The sequence below is a fragment of the Cyprinus carpio genome, chromosome B21 (genome assembly GCF_018340385.1).
Source record: "Cyprinus carpio isolate SPL01 chromosome B21, ASM1834038v1, whole genome shotgun sequence".
Taxonomy (NCBI): domain Eukaryota; kingdom Metazoa; phylum Chordata; class Actinopteri; order Cypriniformes; family Cyprinidae; genus Cyprinus; species Cyprinus carpio.
In genome coordinates, this window is record NC_056617.1 from 17,271,995 (window position 1) to 17,288,244 (window position 16,250).

General features: G+C 35.1%; 1 protein-coding gene across 2 annotated transcripts in view; it reads left to right on the forward strand.

Moving 5' to 3' along the window:
- LOC109060192 (glucocorticoid receptor-like) overlaps positions 1 to 16,250 on the forward strand; it is an 86,465-nt gene that overhangs the window by 65,639 nt on the left and 4,576 nt on the right. The window contains exons 4-8 of one of the 2 annotated variants that reach the window (XM_042748207.1): positions 2,000 to 2,026; positions 7,428 to 7,544; positions 10,215 to 10,493; positions 11,832 to 11,976; positions 13,154 to 13,284. In XM_042748207.1, coding sequence (XP_042604141.1) covers positions 2,000 to 2,026; positions 7,428 to 7,544; positions 10,215 to 10,493; positions 11,832 to 11,976; positions 13,154 to 13,284 — 699 coding nt within the window. The remainder of the gene's footprint in view (positions 1 to 1,999; positions 2,027 to 7,427; positions 7,545 to 10,214; positions 10,494 to 11,831; positions 11,977 to 13,153; positions 13,285 to 16,250) is intronic. The other variant, XM_042748208.1, reaches the window with a different exon arrangement.

Here is a 16,250-nt window from a genome sequence, read left to right on the forward strand (position 1 = left end):
TTTGTGTGATCTACTCCATCAATCACAGTTTTCTGAAACCTTAAAAGACAGATGATCAGGTTTGCCTTAATTATTCACAGAGAAAACATGTTGTCAATGCGTGGTTTCCTGCAGAGGTGTGACTTTGAGATTAGATATTTTCTAATGTTTGGAGCACAGAATGCGTTTAGAAAAAGTGCACGCAGCAGTAAAGCTCATGTGCTTGGCTCCTCGATAGAATTCCCTCCTGTTTTAACACATGCTCCATCTGAATACTGAAACCGAGTCCACCTGCATAATATTGCTACAATATCCACTCCTTTGGCATCATCTGCCATCCATTCTCTTTAGAGCAAAACATTGGCATTCAAAAAGTAAAAATCCAATTCATTTTCGCCACAGTAATTAGATAATATATAAATCTTTCAGAACAGAATATATGTGCTCAGAGGTTGAAGAGATGCTGTTTCTGTAGAAGCCAGTTACACAATTCAGAGTCAGAGCAATTGCATTAATAGGAAACCATGGAAGATAACCAAAGTCCTGGTGAAGAGCTATCCATAATCCACAAATTAGAAAAGTATTTGATTCTAAATATTTTGCCAGTGGTTTCTATTCATGAGTCAGTGATTCTAAATCAATAGTTTCAAATTGTACTCTCATTTGATTGTCTTAATCAAAGCAGTGCTTTATGGGATGCATAGTTAATTGCTTCATAAAAGAAGTAAGCAGTCTTGTCTTTTTTCTTCAAATCAAAGTTTATGAGGTTGTGATTCATTTTGGAGCAGATTGGTTTTGATTCAATCAGTCTTTTAACTGAAGTTGAATACTTTAGAAGCAAGATGCTAAATGTGGACTGCTGCACTCTAGAGTGCCAAGAAAATGTGTTAAATAACAATCCTGATTTAATAAAAATATACCTTTCTGTTGGTATAGATTGGTAATAGTTAAAATGTCCATGTCTATATCAGAAGGATTTTTTATTTTTTTGGAAATGAACGCTGAGGAATAAGATATTGTTTAATTTAAGTTTCATTAGTTATATGCTGATGATCAATAAGTAATTTGCATAATGATTTGCATTACCTCTATTTAAGCTCAGTTTTATATCCGCCCATATTCAGTATTCAACAACTTGGCTTGTCTCTATGAATGAAAGAACAAGTTAAAGATCATGTCCAATCATAACAAAGATAATTTGCATATATAAGTCTTAAAGGTACAGTAGCACAGTATTAAAAGTGACACAATAAAGTGACGCATAATCAATAGTTGTCTTGTCTTTGTAAATCTTTTTAACCAACAAGAATTTTGTTTAATGTTGGCTAAAATTGACAAATAGGTTGGTTTACATTTCTGATGTTAAACATCATATATTATTTGTTGCATTGCACAGTATTTTAGCATTTAATGTGGAGAGACTAGTTGTGTACCTGGTTAGGGCACTGTTTAAAGCTCAGAGCGAGGACTTTTAAAGCGGCTGTTTTTGTGGTAAAGAAGCTAAAAGTCAAAAGAAGCAGGGAAAAATAGGTCTCCTTTATGCAAAAATAACAGATATGAATGTGCCTTGTATAGAGGATTTGGTCACACTTTAGTTTGGGGACCAGTTCTTATGATTAACTAACTATTAGCTGTGACTTTTGCCTCTTTGCTGTTTATTAATAGTTAATAAGTTAGTTGTTAACTTCAAGTGTGTTGTTGGATTAAGGAATCTATAATATAGTTATGCAAAATAACGCATTAATGTATTCTTTATAAGTACGTACTAATAAACAGCCAATATGCAAGTGATATGCATGCTAATAAACAACTTGTTAATAGTGAGAATTGGCCCCTAAATTAAAGTGTTATCAAGGACTTTTTATATTTTAAAACTCATAGTTGCAACCAAACGAATGAAATGACTAGCTTCACATTTTGTGTCAGCATGAACTGAGCTGTGTTTTCAGCACTTGAAACATTTATATCTGTTATTTTTGTTTTTCTTCCCTCATTTCTTCGGTTGCTTTGGCAATGGTGGGATGGAGAGCACGACAAAACACAGATGGTAAATAAATTCACCTTAAATAATACTTTTGCTTCCAGTTTCATTCGCCCCACAATGCACTTGTGTTAAAATGCTTTTGTCTTTAGTAATAATTCATAGCAGTAACACAGATCTAATGAAGTTCAATCATCAGAGCAGGAAAAAGAAATCACTCACAAACACTGTCAGAAATGTAAAAAATTTCTTGAGGGGCAATATCCTTTATTATAGCATGAAATTTCTTTTTATATGTTACAAGAAATGTTACATTTATATGATTTCTTAAATTTCTTTTTAACCTTTATTATGGCATGAAATTTCTTTTTATATGTTACATTTATATGATTTCTTAAATTTCTTTTTGAATAAATATATTTCTATATATCAGTTAAAACTATATAAAATCAGTATATTTTTAATAATAATATAACATGTTTTCCAATAATGTCAATTTAATCAATTTAAATAAAACCCAAAGTTAATTTCTGACCCTCTCCACAGATAAAACCGATTCAGCATTAAATTCAAGTAGCTGAAAATAATGTACAACATATCATAACACAATAAACATTGGAAAAATGTGAAATAATTGACAGGTCCATGTATTAGATTATAGCCTATAACTTACCTTATGTCTTTTTCAGAGCTGATTTTTTTTATTTTATTTTTTTTATCACATAATAAAACCAATTGCAACAGCACTTGCCTCTGAATTAGTAAATATTTTGGTTACTTTAGTTTGGGGACCAATTCTCACTATTAACTAACTAATAACTGTGACTTTTGCATCAAATAAATGTCTAATTTGCTGCTTATTAATACTAAGGTAGTTGTTAAGTTTGATTAGGGGATCTTAAATATGGTCATGCAGAATAAGACATTAATATGTGCTGTATAAGTACTATTAAACAGCCAGTATGCTAGTAATATGCATACTAAAAACAACTAGTTAATAGTGAGAACTGGTCCCTAAGTTCAAATGTTTCCAATCATTTATATATACGTAGGATATTTTTGTCACTTATGGTGTCATTTTTCATCCAAAGTTAATTTCTGACCCTCTCCACAAGCATGTAAACTGCATTAGTTATTAGTCACTTATAGTTTGCATTCTGATAATCATCATAGTTGCACTGCTTGATTTTCCTTGCATCCCAGTTGGTCCCTCTGAGTTGCTGTATGACTGTGTTGGTATTGATGGGTTTTGTTGATGTGTCTTTACCATGACTAATGGGAAGACACATGAGTCACAGTGCTTCAAGCCAGCTAAACATGTTTGAGCATGACATTATTGTTTTATTCAAACCTTTAATAAAAAGAAATGGCTTGGAGTGGTGATCTGCGGGATGAAGATAAGGATAAATTGTCTTTTGTGAACTTTTCTTCGACTTTGCTTCAGCACAGAAAAATCAATTTAGGCAAGTTGGCAGACATTTCAAAGCTCTGTTTGTAAGGGAGCTCAGTAAAAAAAAGTCAGGTTAGTTGAGGTATAATCCAATTACAGGACAGCATCAGACAGGAAGTATCTGATTGACAGTATTCTCATATAAAGTATGAGATCACACTGTTCTCACTGCAAGTGAATTTTCTGATATTTCAAGGTGGTGATAGCCGGAGCAACAGATTCATTTATTAGCCATAAATCTAACAAATTATTGTGAGGTTAATGGTTAAATATAAATGAAGATATATTATCTGAAGTATTCTTCAGCTTCTCTGTGTAAGTTTGATGTAAATGCAATTGTCATTACCGAATGCAGTTCCACACTATCAGTTTTTGTTTCTGGGAGCATTAGTTACGTTATTAACCGAGTAAGTTTTTCATTATTGAATAAAATATAAAATAACAATTAAAGAAGATTCTGTATAGCTTTCTAATTAGATTGTCAAACAAAAATCTCCTGGCAGTGTTTTTGGTTACTGAAAAATAGAAAAAAGAAACCCTGCTTTTAGCTACACTGAATACTGTATTTGGCTGTTGGATGCAAAATGAACAATTCTGCAAGTTGGGTCTCTACAGACTATTGGATGGCATGTTCTCCACACCAAATGGAGAAATCCTCAAAGGTCTTTGAGTGAGTGGTTAGCAGTTGACTGGTTGAGGTGGCGTTTGATTATTCTTATATCTTATATTCTTATTATATCTGTTTTGGCTTATCATTCTGTACTAATTCCAAACATTTCTGGCTTGGAAGGGCTTTTTCAAAGCTTTTGAAGTTTTGGATTCTCTCGACTAGGAATGAATAAAGATGTGATGGTTGGGCTGGCAAGATATGTACATCAGAGCTGGAGTGTTAGTTCACCCAAAAATAAACTTATTACATAACACACACACACACACACACACACACACACACACACACACACTTTAATGTTTCAGATCATCAAGCAAATTTAAATGTTAGTAAAAGATAACACAAGTGAACACAACATGCAGTTTTTAAATTAAGGTTTTTATTGTTAAGGGAGAACAAAATCCAAAACTACATGGCCCTGTGTGAAAAAGTGTTTGCCCCCTAAACCTAATAACTGGTTGGGCCACCCTTAGCAGCAACAACTGCAATCAAGCGTAATGAGTCTGTTACAGCGCATGAGTCTGTTACAGCGCATTGGAGGAATTTTGGTTCACTCATCTATGCAGAATTGTTGTAATTCAGCCACATTGGAGGGTTTTCGAGCATGAAATGCCACAGCATCTCAATAGGATTCAGGTCAGGACTTTGACTAGGCCACTCCAAAGTCTTCATTTTGTTTATCTTCAGCCATTCAGAGGTGGACTTGCAGGTGTGTTTTGGATCACTGTCCTGCTGCAGAACCCAAGTTCGCTTCAGTTTGAATGAACAGATGGCCGGACATTCTCCTTCAGGATTTTTTGGTAAACAGCAGAATTCATGGTTCCATTTATCACAGCAAGTCTTCCCGGTCCTGAAGCAGCAAAACAGATCATCACACCACCACCATATTTTACTGTTGGTATGATATTCTTTTTCTGAAAAGCGGTGTTACTTTTACGCCAGACGTAATGGGACACACACCTTCCAAAAGTTAAACTTTTGTCTACGTTAGTCCTATTTAAGAGATTTCTTGATTGCGAACAGGTGTGGCAGTAATCAGATCTGGGTGTGGCTAGAGAAATTGAACTCAGGTGTGATAACTCACAGTTTTAACGGGGGGAAAACACTTCTTCACACAGGGCCATGCAGTTTTGGATTTTGTTTTCTCTTAATAATAAAAACATTCATTTAAAAACTGCATGTTGTGTTCACTTGTGTTATCCACCACTGATATTAAAATTTGTTTGATCTGAAACATTAAAGTGTGACAAACATGCAAAAAAATAAGAAATCAGGAAGGGGGCCAACACTTTTTCACACCACTGTATACAGTATATATATGTGTGTGTGTGTGTGTGTGTGTGTGTGTGTGTGTGTGTGTGTGTGTGTGTGTGTGTGTGTGACCCTGGACCACAAAACCACCGTAAGGGTCAATTTTTCGATTTATATGGAATCTGAAAGCTGAATAAATAAGCTTTCCATTGATGTATGGTTTGTTAGGATAAGACAATATTTGGCCAAGATACAACTATTTCAATATCTGGAATCTGAGGGTGCAAAAAAACAAACAAACATACATATATATATATTGAGAAAATCACCTTTAAAGTTTTCCAAATGAAGTTCTTAGCAATGCGTATCACTAATTAAAAATTATGTTTAATAAATCTTCACGGAACATGATCTTTACCTAATATCCTAATGATTTTTGACATAAAAGAAAAATCTATAACCCAGACAAAGACAATTTTCTATTGCAACAAATACAACAAATATAACCCAATAACTTAATACTGGTCCAGTGCCAAAGGCTAAAATAAACTTTTAATATATATATCCAGTAATATTAAGTAAAAGAACACTGTTTTTTATACATTTTTCACTCCAAAGTTTTAAAAAAAAGCTTTTATTATTAGCTTTTTATTAATCAGGTTTCCATACTGTTACATATTCATATTTGATTATTCTATTGTCAACAATGGATATTAAAGAGATGTGATTCAAGACTTACTACTTTGGAAAGACCATCATATTAGGCTCAAGCCAGCTTTAGTTAGTTTTACGTTTACATTTTACCTTTAAAACATGAGTTCAATCAGTTTATTACATTGCCTGACTCTTAGTGATAATACAGTCTACTTGGGCTGCCCCCTAATAGTCGACAAACCGTTAGTCGACCAGAAGAGGCTTGGTCGACCAAAAGTTTATTAGTTGCTTAGTCACAGAAAATATAAATAAATCAATAAAAATCTACATTGGTAAAGTCAATGAAGATCGTTAGCGGCTGGTCTATGTGGTAATACATCAGGCAGGACATCCAAACGCTTGCCAATCATAAACCGACATCAAACAAGAAAAATCATCTAAAAAATTTTAATAGCAACAACTTTAAACTGAACAGTAGTGCGCTCACTGCACTGAATCAAAACTTTTCACTGCAGGACAGAATAAAAATAAAATTAATACACCTTTCAAATACTGCAGGACAGATGGAGGCACCAGTGCGGTTCACCGGCTCTTAAAATACTCCCTCACTGTAGCTCATACAGATAAGAGTAATACATCTTTCAAATCTGCAAAGTCTACGTTTATTTGTGTGCACTCAAAGTAACAACAAAACATGGCACTTTTGTAAAATAATGAAAGCAAACAGGATGCGCTTTCTGCCATCTCTGTGAACTTGAGCGCGAAACTTTGAAACTCAGTGTATGCTTGCCTTTCAGACATAAAAATATATATATCTATAGAGAGTGAAATGTCTACTTTCAAATAAACCAATTCAAATGGAAAACAAATATTCTCAGATTATGTAATCCATATGAAACATGACGAGTCAGTGTCGCCTACTTCATCTTTTAAACTGAAAACAAAAAATCTCTAGTTTATAAGTGAAATATGTAAGGGATAATGTACATCCAGCCGGTTGTTATCTCAGAATAAACCCCAACAGGGTGATCAGGACCCCGACGTAATAATAAAATGTTAATGCAGCCTCCTTACTGTTTTTCCCTGACACATTCATAATCATTACTTCTGCCAGTGTGCCATGGCAAGCTTTATGCATGCGCTTGAGTGCTTATTTGGCAATGTAGGCAATTAAAGGTGCAATATTATGATTTAAATGGTTTATTAATGAACGTGTGATTAGTGGACTAATGCTTCAAACGAATGATTCCAGAAAAATCATAAATCGAGGGCAGCCCTACAGTCTACTAACACAGTAGTAGTATATGGATTCAGTCGTCACTTTACCACTGTAATTACATCTCTGTCTGGGTTTGGGGGGTGTGATGCTGAACCCCAAAACATCAGTGGTCCTTTAAAATGTTTGACCATGAAGCTGTGAGTAATACCTGTATTTCTTCCAGGGCAGCACAACTATCTCTGCGCAGGAAGGAACGATTGCATCATCGACAAGATAAGAAGAAAAAACTGCCCGGCATGCCGCTTTCGCAAGTGTCTTCAGGCCGGCATGAACTTGGAAGGTGAGGACGCTCTGATAGATTGATGAGCGGTTTGTTTGAGTGCTTTATATGGCCTTTATATGCCACTGCACGGGGTCACAAACCAGTGAGCAATTAAGAATGACAATCGAGAGGAATTTGACTTTCCAAAAATAATATCTTACCATCATTTCCTTCCACTTGTTTTTGTTCCCAAAAGATTTAAAGTGAATAGCTTTGAAGGAAAGACCCATTCACATTTATGTTTGTGAAATTTTGACAAACCAAATGACAACAAATAATTTATAGTTTTGTAATTTATCAAAAAAACTGAGTTCCAGTATTTTTTTTATGAATGTGGATTACTGATCCTACAAATCACTTTGCTTTTTCCTTGTGCTGTATGCATTTTCTCCTGTCCACATCCTTAAGTAGGTGGTGGAAACATAGTGAGACCAAAAATTGTTTGTAAAGATTTTTCCTTCAATGCACAAAAGATGAAAGAAGGTATAAAATGGCCAAAATCGTTAAGAACCTGCAGCAGTTTCTTGATGACAGCGTGCTGATGTACTTCATAGTTATTGGGCAGAATTTGTCCATCTCTGTGGAAGGCTTTAAAATTGTCTCACCCGATTGTGGATGATTTATTTGCGTGAAGCACCAAACGAAAAAAAACAAACCCTTGATGCAGTTAGGTGCAAACTAAATCTGGGGATGTACCAGAGAGGCTTTTAGTTGCCATAGAAACATTTATGGCAGAAAATTTAAAAAGTGGGACAGAATGACATTGGGTTTGATGGTAAGCTCTCAATCAGCAGAACAGCTGAATAATTTTAAAAGAGAAAACCTTCAAGAGGCATTCACACATCAGAATTCAGGGCGTACATGTATCTGCAAGCTCCATTTGTATGGTATCTGTGCTGAAATTCAAAAGATTCATACAAGAAAGGACACTGGAATACTCCTTTATTTAAGGAATCAGTATGAGCGGGAGTACACCTCATACATGGCATGCTCAAATTTCTGCCTCATGATCATTTGACAGTCATAATCATATTGAGGACGTAATAGCAACCCTAATTAGTACTTGCTTGAATTCACTGTAAATGACTAGAAAGCAGTTCTTATCCTATGGGCGTCACTTCACTTGAGAGCATTGCCTTTAATATCCACCTTCTTCCTGAGTAACCGATGAGTGGCGCCATGAAGGATTCTTACTTCTGTTTGGGTGCTCTCGCGTTCCAGTCTCCATAGAAATCCATGTTAAAATGGTGTAAAAAAGATTGACTGAATGGAAACTTTTCCAGTATAACTAAATATAAAAATGTCATAATATTTAAAATAATAAAATAAAGTCTACCACAATAAATTTTTGCACAAAATTCCATCAAATTAACCCATATCTAGAACCGCATTTTGGACATAATTCCTTGAACTTCACCCCGATCGGGAGCTGTATTTAGGATATATGCCCTCATCTGTTTTTTCAATGCAGCTAGCATGTCCAGTCATGTCATCTATGCACTCATTAAACTATGACAGGCGACATAATTATGAAATTATGGTGTAATGTGCTTTTTAAAACCATTTTCATAGGTTTAACGGCTCTGAAAATATGTTAATTTGACTAGAAACACCAGAGACCGGAAATGTGAAGCACCTTTCCAGTCGAGTGAGACTTGCGTGTTCTACACTTCATTATGTGTAGTAAGCGAAACAGTGTGTCTGCATCATTCGTTCACACAGAGACACACAGAACATGCAGGATTCATATTTGAAAGTATTTTTGCTGCCTAATACTCAGACACTAACCAGCCATATCGCAATGTAAGTGAACTGACCTACTTTCGATTTATTTGTCCAAAATTTGCCAAATTCCATAACATTCCACATTATACAGTAAATTCCATTTTTTTAAATGACTGGACTCTGAGCTGTTGAAAAACAGTCCAAAAAAGTCAGCTCTACTCTTTTTATTTCTTTTAACAACTCAGCTCAGATGGCTGCAATTTTGAAAAATCCATTATTGATTAAGCTCATTAGTTATGGCTACAAGCTGTCAGAAATAACAACTCCCCTCCCACCCAGAGACCTTCTCTTTATTTACAGATGTGATGTAACAATGCAAAAATGAATGATGTGAAGCTCAAATTATATATCATTATAAGGCAAAGCAACAGTTTTTTAACCAATAAATAGTCTGTTCTGCAACTTTGTCATATTGCCCTTCCCTAAAACTGCTCAGTGTTAAAGCATGAAGATAGTACAGCTTTCTAATAAGGCTGAATTGAAACAATGTGTATTGCGAATAAATTTCACTTGACTTGTTTACAGAAATTCTTGCCATTTTTGCTTTTTTGAAGATGCAAGCATTTTTCAACAATGGTTGAAACTAACATGAATACAAATATTATATTTCTCACCACTAACTTGGCAGATATGATTTATACTAGACTTTAAAAAGATTTCCTTTCTATTCATCTTTGACATCCTTCTTACTGACTCGTTTACAAAATCTGTGCAGCAATAGAAGCTATGGGGATTAATTTCCCAAAGATTGTATCACGATTCAAAAGATAAAAGTGTATTTAGTCACAGATTTAGTCATGCAAGAATTAAGTAACTATTCACCGATATGCCTTGTGTTCAACATTCAGATGAAATTTCTATTCATTGAATTATAAATAATCAAATTTCTCCCCTTCATCTTAGCTCGGAAAAAGAAGAAACAGTTGCGATTACAGGGTCATTCATCCTCAAGTGAGCAGGCCCCAGCTCTGCCTGATGAGCGCATGTGTTCGCTGGTGCCCAAAGCCATGCCCCAGCTGGTGCCCACCATGCTGTCCCTGCTCAAAGCCATTGAGCCTGAGATCATTTACGCGGGCTATGACAGCACCATCCCAGACACCTCCACCCGCCTCATGACGACACTTAACCGCCTGGGAGGCCGCCAGGTCGTCTCTGCCGTCAAGTGGGCCAAAGCTCTTCCTGGTGAGTCCTCGATATTAGCTGATATACAGTTAATCATAACACAACCTTTTGTTTTGTTTTGAATCATTATTTTTCAATTTATACATGTAACACCGTTTCCTAACCAGCTGGAACAATATACAATACGATATCAGCGGTAAATTCCATCAGGTGCTTGATTTCACATAGAGCAGCTGTTACTACATAGAGCCATTGTTAACTGACAAGCTGCGCAAATCCATGTTCATTATCAGCATGGATTTGCACAGCTTGTCAGTTAACAATGGTTCGGTGTACTAACAGCTGCTCTATGAGAAATCAAGCACCTTATGGAATTTACCGCCGATTAGAGAACCGGCTTTACTGACGAGATGCGCATTAATTATCGGCCGATATTTATCGTGCACCCCTACTATATACAGTACCAGTCAAAAGTGTGGACACACGAATGGGAAGTGTGTCCAAACTTTTGTCTACACTGTACTATAATATAGCCTACAAATAAAGGATATCGGCCGATATATCGATATCGGTCTTTTTTTACTCCATAATATCGGTATCGGCATCAGCCTCCCAAAAACCCATATTGGCCGGGCTGTAATCATTACAATGGTATAAAGTGTCTATCCTTAGAGAGTATGTTGTATGGATTATTTTGCAGTATGCAAATATATCTTCATAATACTTGTGGAAGAGGATTATGTAAGAGCCACATGCTTGAGCAAACTCATTTCTGTGAGCTGTACGTCCTCTTTAAAAAGACAACATTATACTGTAGCCATTTTAGCATTCTGTAGCATTCTGACAAATAATTACTTTCAGAGATTTGAAAACATGGCATGTGAAAGTCAAAAGTTAGTGAACCCTCTCTTTTTCCTTCTGTGATGGATATATCTGATCCCTAATGATGAATTAATTCATTCAATTTAATCTGACATTTTATGTAACAGTGGTTTCATGAACGATTTACACAAATTTGATCCGCTCCAGTTTTATGAACAAAGCTCGGTGTCTCTGGAAGGTTTTGAAATCAGGAAAGATGATTATACATGAGCCAAAGAGTTGGTTTTGATTTTAGTGACATCAAAATCAGAACAGAGATGTCATAATAAAGCTGCATCAGAGGGTTTTTTAAGCAACAGCAATCATATATTATTATTTTACCGGCTGAAACTAAATCTCAAAATCAAATTGTAATTAAAACCATTTAACATTTTAAAGCAAAGCTCAAAATGATGGTTCTTCAGTGATGCTTTGCATTTCTTTGTTTAAGCAAAGATTGTTCTTTATATTTTGAACTATGTTGCTTTTGTAGGACTCTTGAGATGGTGTTTAAGTGTTAATGTCTGTCACGTTAAGGCTTCAGAAACCTGCACCTGGATGACCAGATGACGCTCCTGCAGTGCTCCTGGCTCTTCCTAATGTCTTTCGGCTTGGGCTGGAGATCCTACCAGCAGTGTAACGGGGGCATGCTGTGTTTTGCTCCAGACCTCGTCATCAATGAGTGAGTTCACCTTTACTACCCACAATTGGAATGTTTTGGCTTTTGGTGACAGATTATGTGGTTTTTAAGCTTGTGTCTTGTCGTAGTAAAATGACACGTAATCTAAAAGGCAGTCAAATGAGCATTAATTCAAAACCCAAAGTCTCCTATTCAAAAAATGGAAAACATTTGCTGGATTAGTCTGGTGTGTTGGTGTATTGTCATTGTGTTAATGTTCATTTACATGTAGTGTGATAACATTTATAAAACGTTCTTTAAATGCATTTTAGATGCAAAGTACATGCAAAAAAAGGCTTTATGTTTAAGGCTGAAAACCCCCAGATATTTAATATAACTGAATGCATTATATTGAATATTATATAGGCATTATATATAACATCCAAATTTATATTTATAATAATTATACATTTCATTTAATATTATTATATTTCAGTTCAATATTCAGTATTTATATTATATTTATTATAACATTTTTATATGATATTCAACGTAAGTTAATTTACAATTTGCATTACTAAAATAGCATCTAATAGCATCTAAAAGTCTAACTTTTAAAATTGTGTATAATATTTACAAATATATTGTACAACTGTGTTTGTAAAAGCGATTCAATTATGCATGCATTGTTTAGTGGAATATTGTAAGTCTATTACAAATGAATCCGTGTTACTTTTGTAAATATCTTAGGAATACCAAACAATGGACACAATGCATTTTCACCATTTTTTGAATTTTGACTGCAGTATAGACTTTGCATTTGTCAGTTTGGAAACTGCAAATTCATACCACATACTCTTTTCTTTCAATATATCATCCATCATCAATAAATGCTAAAATGTAAAATGTGACATGGCAAATTGCCTTTAATTAATAAATTTAATTTATAAATTAATTAAATAGGTAGCTATAATTAATTGTGTTACACGTTTGCTTGAGCAAATCATATAAAAAAATATTTTCATCATCAATAAATAGTTAAATATGGATCATTTTGTTGGCATGTTGCTGTATGTCCATGTCAACAATCATTTTGTCAGATGTTAAAAGTTTCTTCTGCTGGTCATGATGTTTTTTCTCTCTCTCTCTCTCTCTCTCTCTCTCTCTCTCTCTCTCTCTCTCTCTCTTTGATGCTGTGAAATGCTTGCAGAATAAGAATGTTTCTCTGTGTGTGTTAAAGGGAGAGGATGAAACTACCCTACATGAGTGACCAGTGTAACCAGATGCTGAAGATCGCCAATGAGCTGGTCAGGCTGCAGGTGTCCTACGACGAGTATCTCTGCATGAAAGTGCTCCTGCTCCTCAGCACAGGTATCCGCAGTCAGCACAATTACATACAGGAAGTGTGCATGTACAGTGACATCAAAAAACATTTTTTTAAAGACAGCACAAACATTTCACCAAATGAAAACAATAATTTGTTCAAAATGAAAAATAATGGTGTCACTTTATGTTAAGGACCAATTCTCACTATCAACTAGTTGCTTATCAGCATGCATATTGGCTGTTTATTAGTATAAGTACTAATGCAAAAAGCACATACTGTATTAATGCCTTATCCTGCATGACCATATTTTGGATTCCTTAATCCAAGCCCATACCTAACCTACCAAACTGTTAATAAACAGCAAATTAGGCAAAAAGTGTAGATAATAGTGAGGATTTGACCTTTAAAATAAAGTGTGACTAAATAATGTATTTGGACACTGTGTTGTTTTCAGACATTAGTGGAACATGTTCATATGTGATGAACTTCACCTGTTGTTACGTTGCTTGAACATCTGTGTGACCTTGAGAGACACTTAAGCATTCCTTAATTTTTAATATGTGACTTCTGAGTCAAAATACTCTTTGGGGCCACGGCCCTATGCTGACTTTACACAGTATATCCTTTACTGGCTATTTGGGATACTCACTATGATGCTTGTTAGTGATCTAACTTGAATAAACCTAGAGATCAAGTCACAGGTTGACTCATAAAAACACTTTTATTTTCATTTTCTTTAAATCCCAAAATAATAGAAAAAGGAAACCCTAGGATGCACTTTTATGCTTCTTAATGAAATTGCATTTATTCATGAAGTCTTTCTCTGGTTTTACTAAACCATTTCTTTTTTAGATTTATTTTTGGCATTTTTGCCTTTTATTTGATAGGACAGTAGTTAGACAGGAAGTCAAGTTGGAGAGATAGAGGGGGGATGGAATCGGAAAAGGTCCACGAGCCGGGACTCAAACATGGGACGCCCGAAGCGCAACGGTGCTACATTTCGACATGCTGCCCACGAGGCTATCGGCTCTGACTACTAAACCATTTCTATATTGTCAATGAAAATAGGTCTTGAGGTCAGGCATTTGTTCCTGGATCATCATCATTTTATGAATCTGACTGTTATCAAGTGCTCTGCATCCCAGAGACTTATTTAGGCAATGATCGATCTTGAAGACGTCCATGATCTACTTCTCAAGCAAATGGCAAAGACTGTGATCTTTTATGTCCTTGTAATAATGTTAAACCTCAGCTATGACTGCCTAATAGACGGCTGTGCTGACCGGCCAAATGATAACTGGACACAACTTGCCGAATTAAACATGCACATGTGAGGTTACGGTATATGAAAACAGTGTAGAGAGAATACTTTGCATGCCCGCAGTCTGTTTAACTTTCAGTACTATTTTTACACATAGTTGGCAGTGTATAATACACAATTGGTAAACAGCCTGAAAGCCGGCATGCTTACCAATAAGCCACAGCATTTGCACATCAGATCTCTCTGTGTTGAAATCATGCTGTCTCATCTGATAAGAGATCAAGATATAATTGCACAGAGACTATCAACCTCTGCGGCGCTTTGCATAGGTTCATTTGAGTCTTAAGTGTTTGCCTGGGCTGAAATCCAGCATGCCTGGGCCTCAGATCCCTGGCTGATACACCACTGATCTGAACGCCTCAGGGCCAACAGCCATTACGTGAAACACATTCACATTTACTTCAGGTTTGCATATTTTCCTTTGACTTGGATGTGATCTGATGAGACTGTCACGGGGGCGGAGCGCCCACACAGGGCCTCGTGCCTCTGGGGCCCTCACAGATGGTCTAGACTTTTGTTTTAATAACCTGTTTTCATGAAGTGGTTTTATGTTGTGTCTCAACACAAAGGCATTAGAAATTTTTCAACTTATTCTTTAAGAGATTTAATTACATTTTTGAAAATCATTACTTCCTGTTAGATTCCCGTAAAAAAAATAAAATAAAAAAATATATATATATATATATATATATATATATATATATATATATATATATATATATATATATGATATAAACTTGCAATCTGTGTTATAAAGTCAAAATTGTGCGATATAGATCAATACATTTAGCTGCTTTTTAAGTCAGTGATGATGTTCTTTGGAAATGTAAATGTTCTTTGCTCGTTTTCTGTAGCTGCTTTTTAAATGACTGAGTAAATGTAAGCATTATAATTAGTCACTTACAATGTTTTTATTAAATTATCACGTTAAATACAAATTCAGTCATTTTCGAAATATTTTATGACATGACATTCATATGCTGTTCGACTAAATAGATACAATGTGTAGTTAATAGATTACACTAACATTAGGATGCTTTTATTTCTATTTATCGAAGAATTCTGATGGATGGATCATGATTTCCAACTAAATTGTAAACTGTACAAACTGTTTTAACACTGATAGTAATAAGAGACATTAATAACTGAGCACCAAATCAGCATATTTGAATGATTTCCAGAGTATCATGTGCCACTGAAGACTGGAATAATAACTGTAGAAAACTGAGCTTTAAATGACATTTTAAAATGCATTAAAATGTTTATATTTAAATAAATGCAGTCTTGAAGAGCATAGACTGCTTTCAAAAAACATTAAAAATCGTAATTATTCCAATCCTTTTCTTTGACCTTTGGTGTATAAACTTTATTTCCCCTCAATCCACTGAAAGATGTGCTTTGTTTTTGTGCATTTACTCTCACTTTTAGAACTGGGCTGCCTCAGCACACCAGAGCTCATGAATCAGAGAATGCTGCAAAATCAAGTCACAAAAACATTGAGGAAAAATGTGAACACATACAACACTCTCATAACCAGCCACTGTCCAATAGTGGCTTTCCAAAACACGCTTTTTGTATTCCAGAGTTTTTCTAATACTTACGCAGATCTTCACGTCATGTTGGATTTACCGTGATAACAATCTGTCAACTTGAATATCTCTACATTTTCGCATTCAGAATTATTTGTCC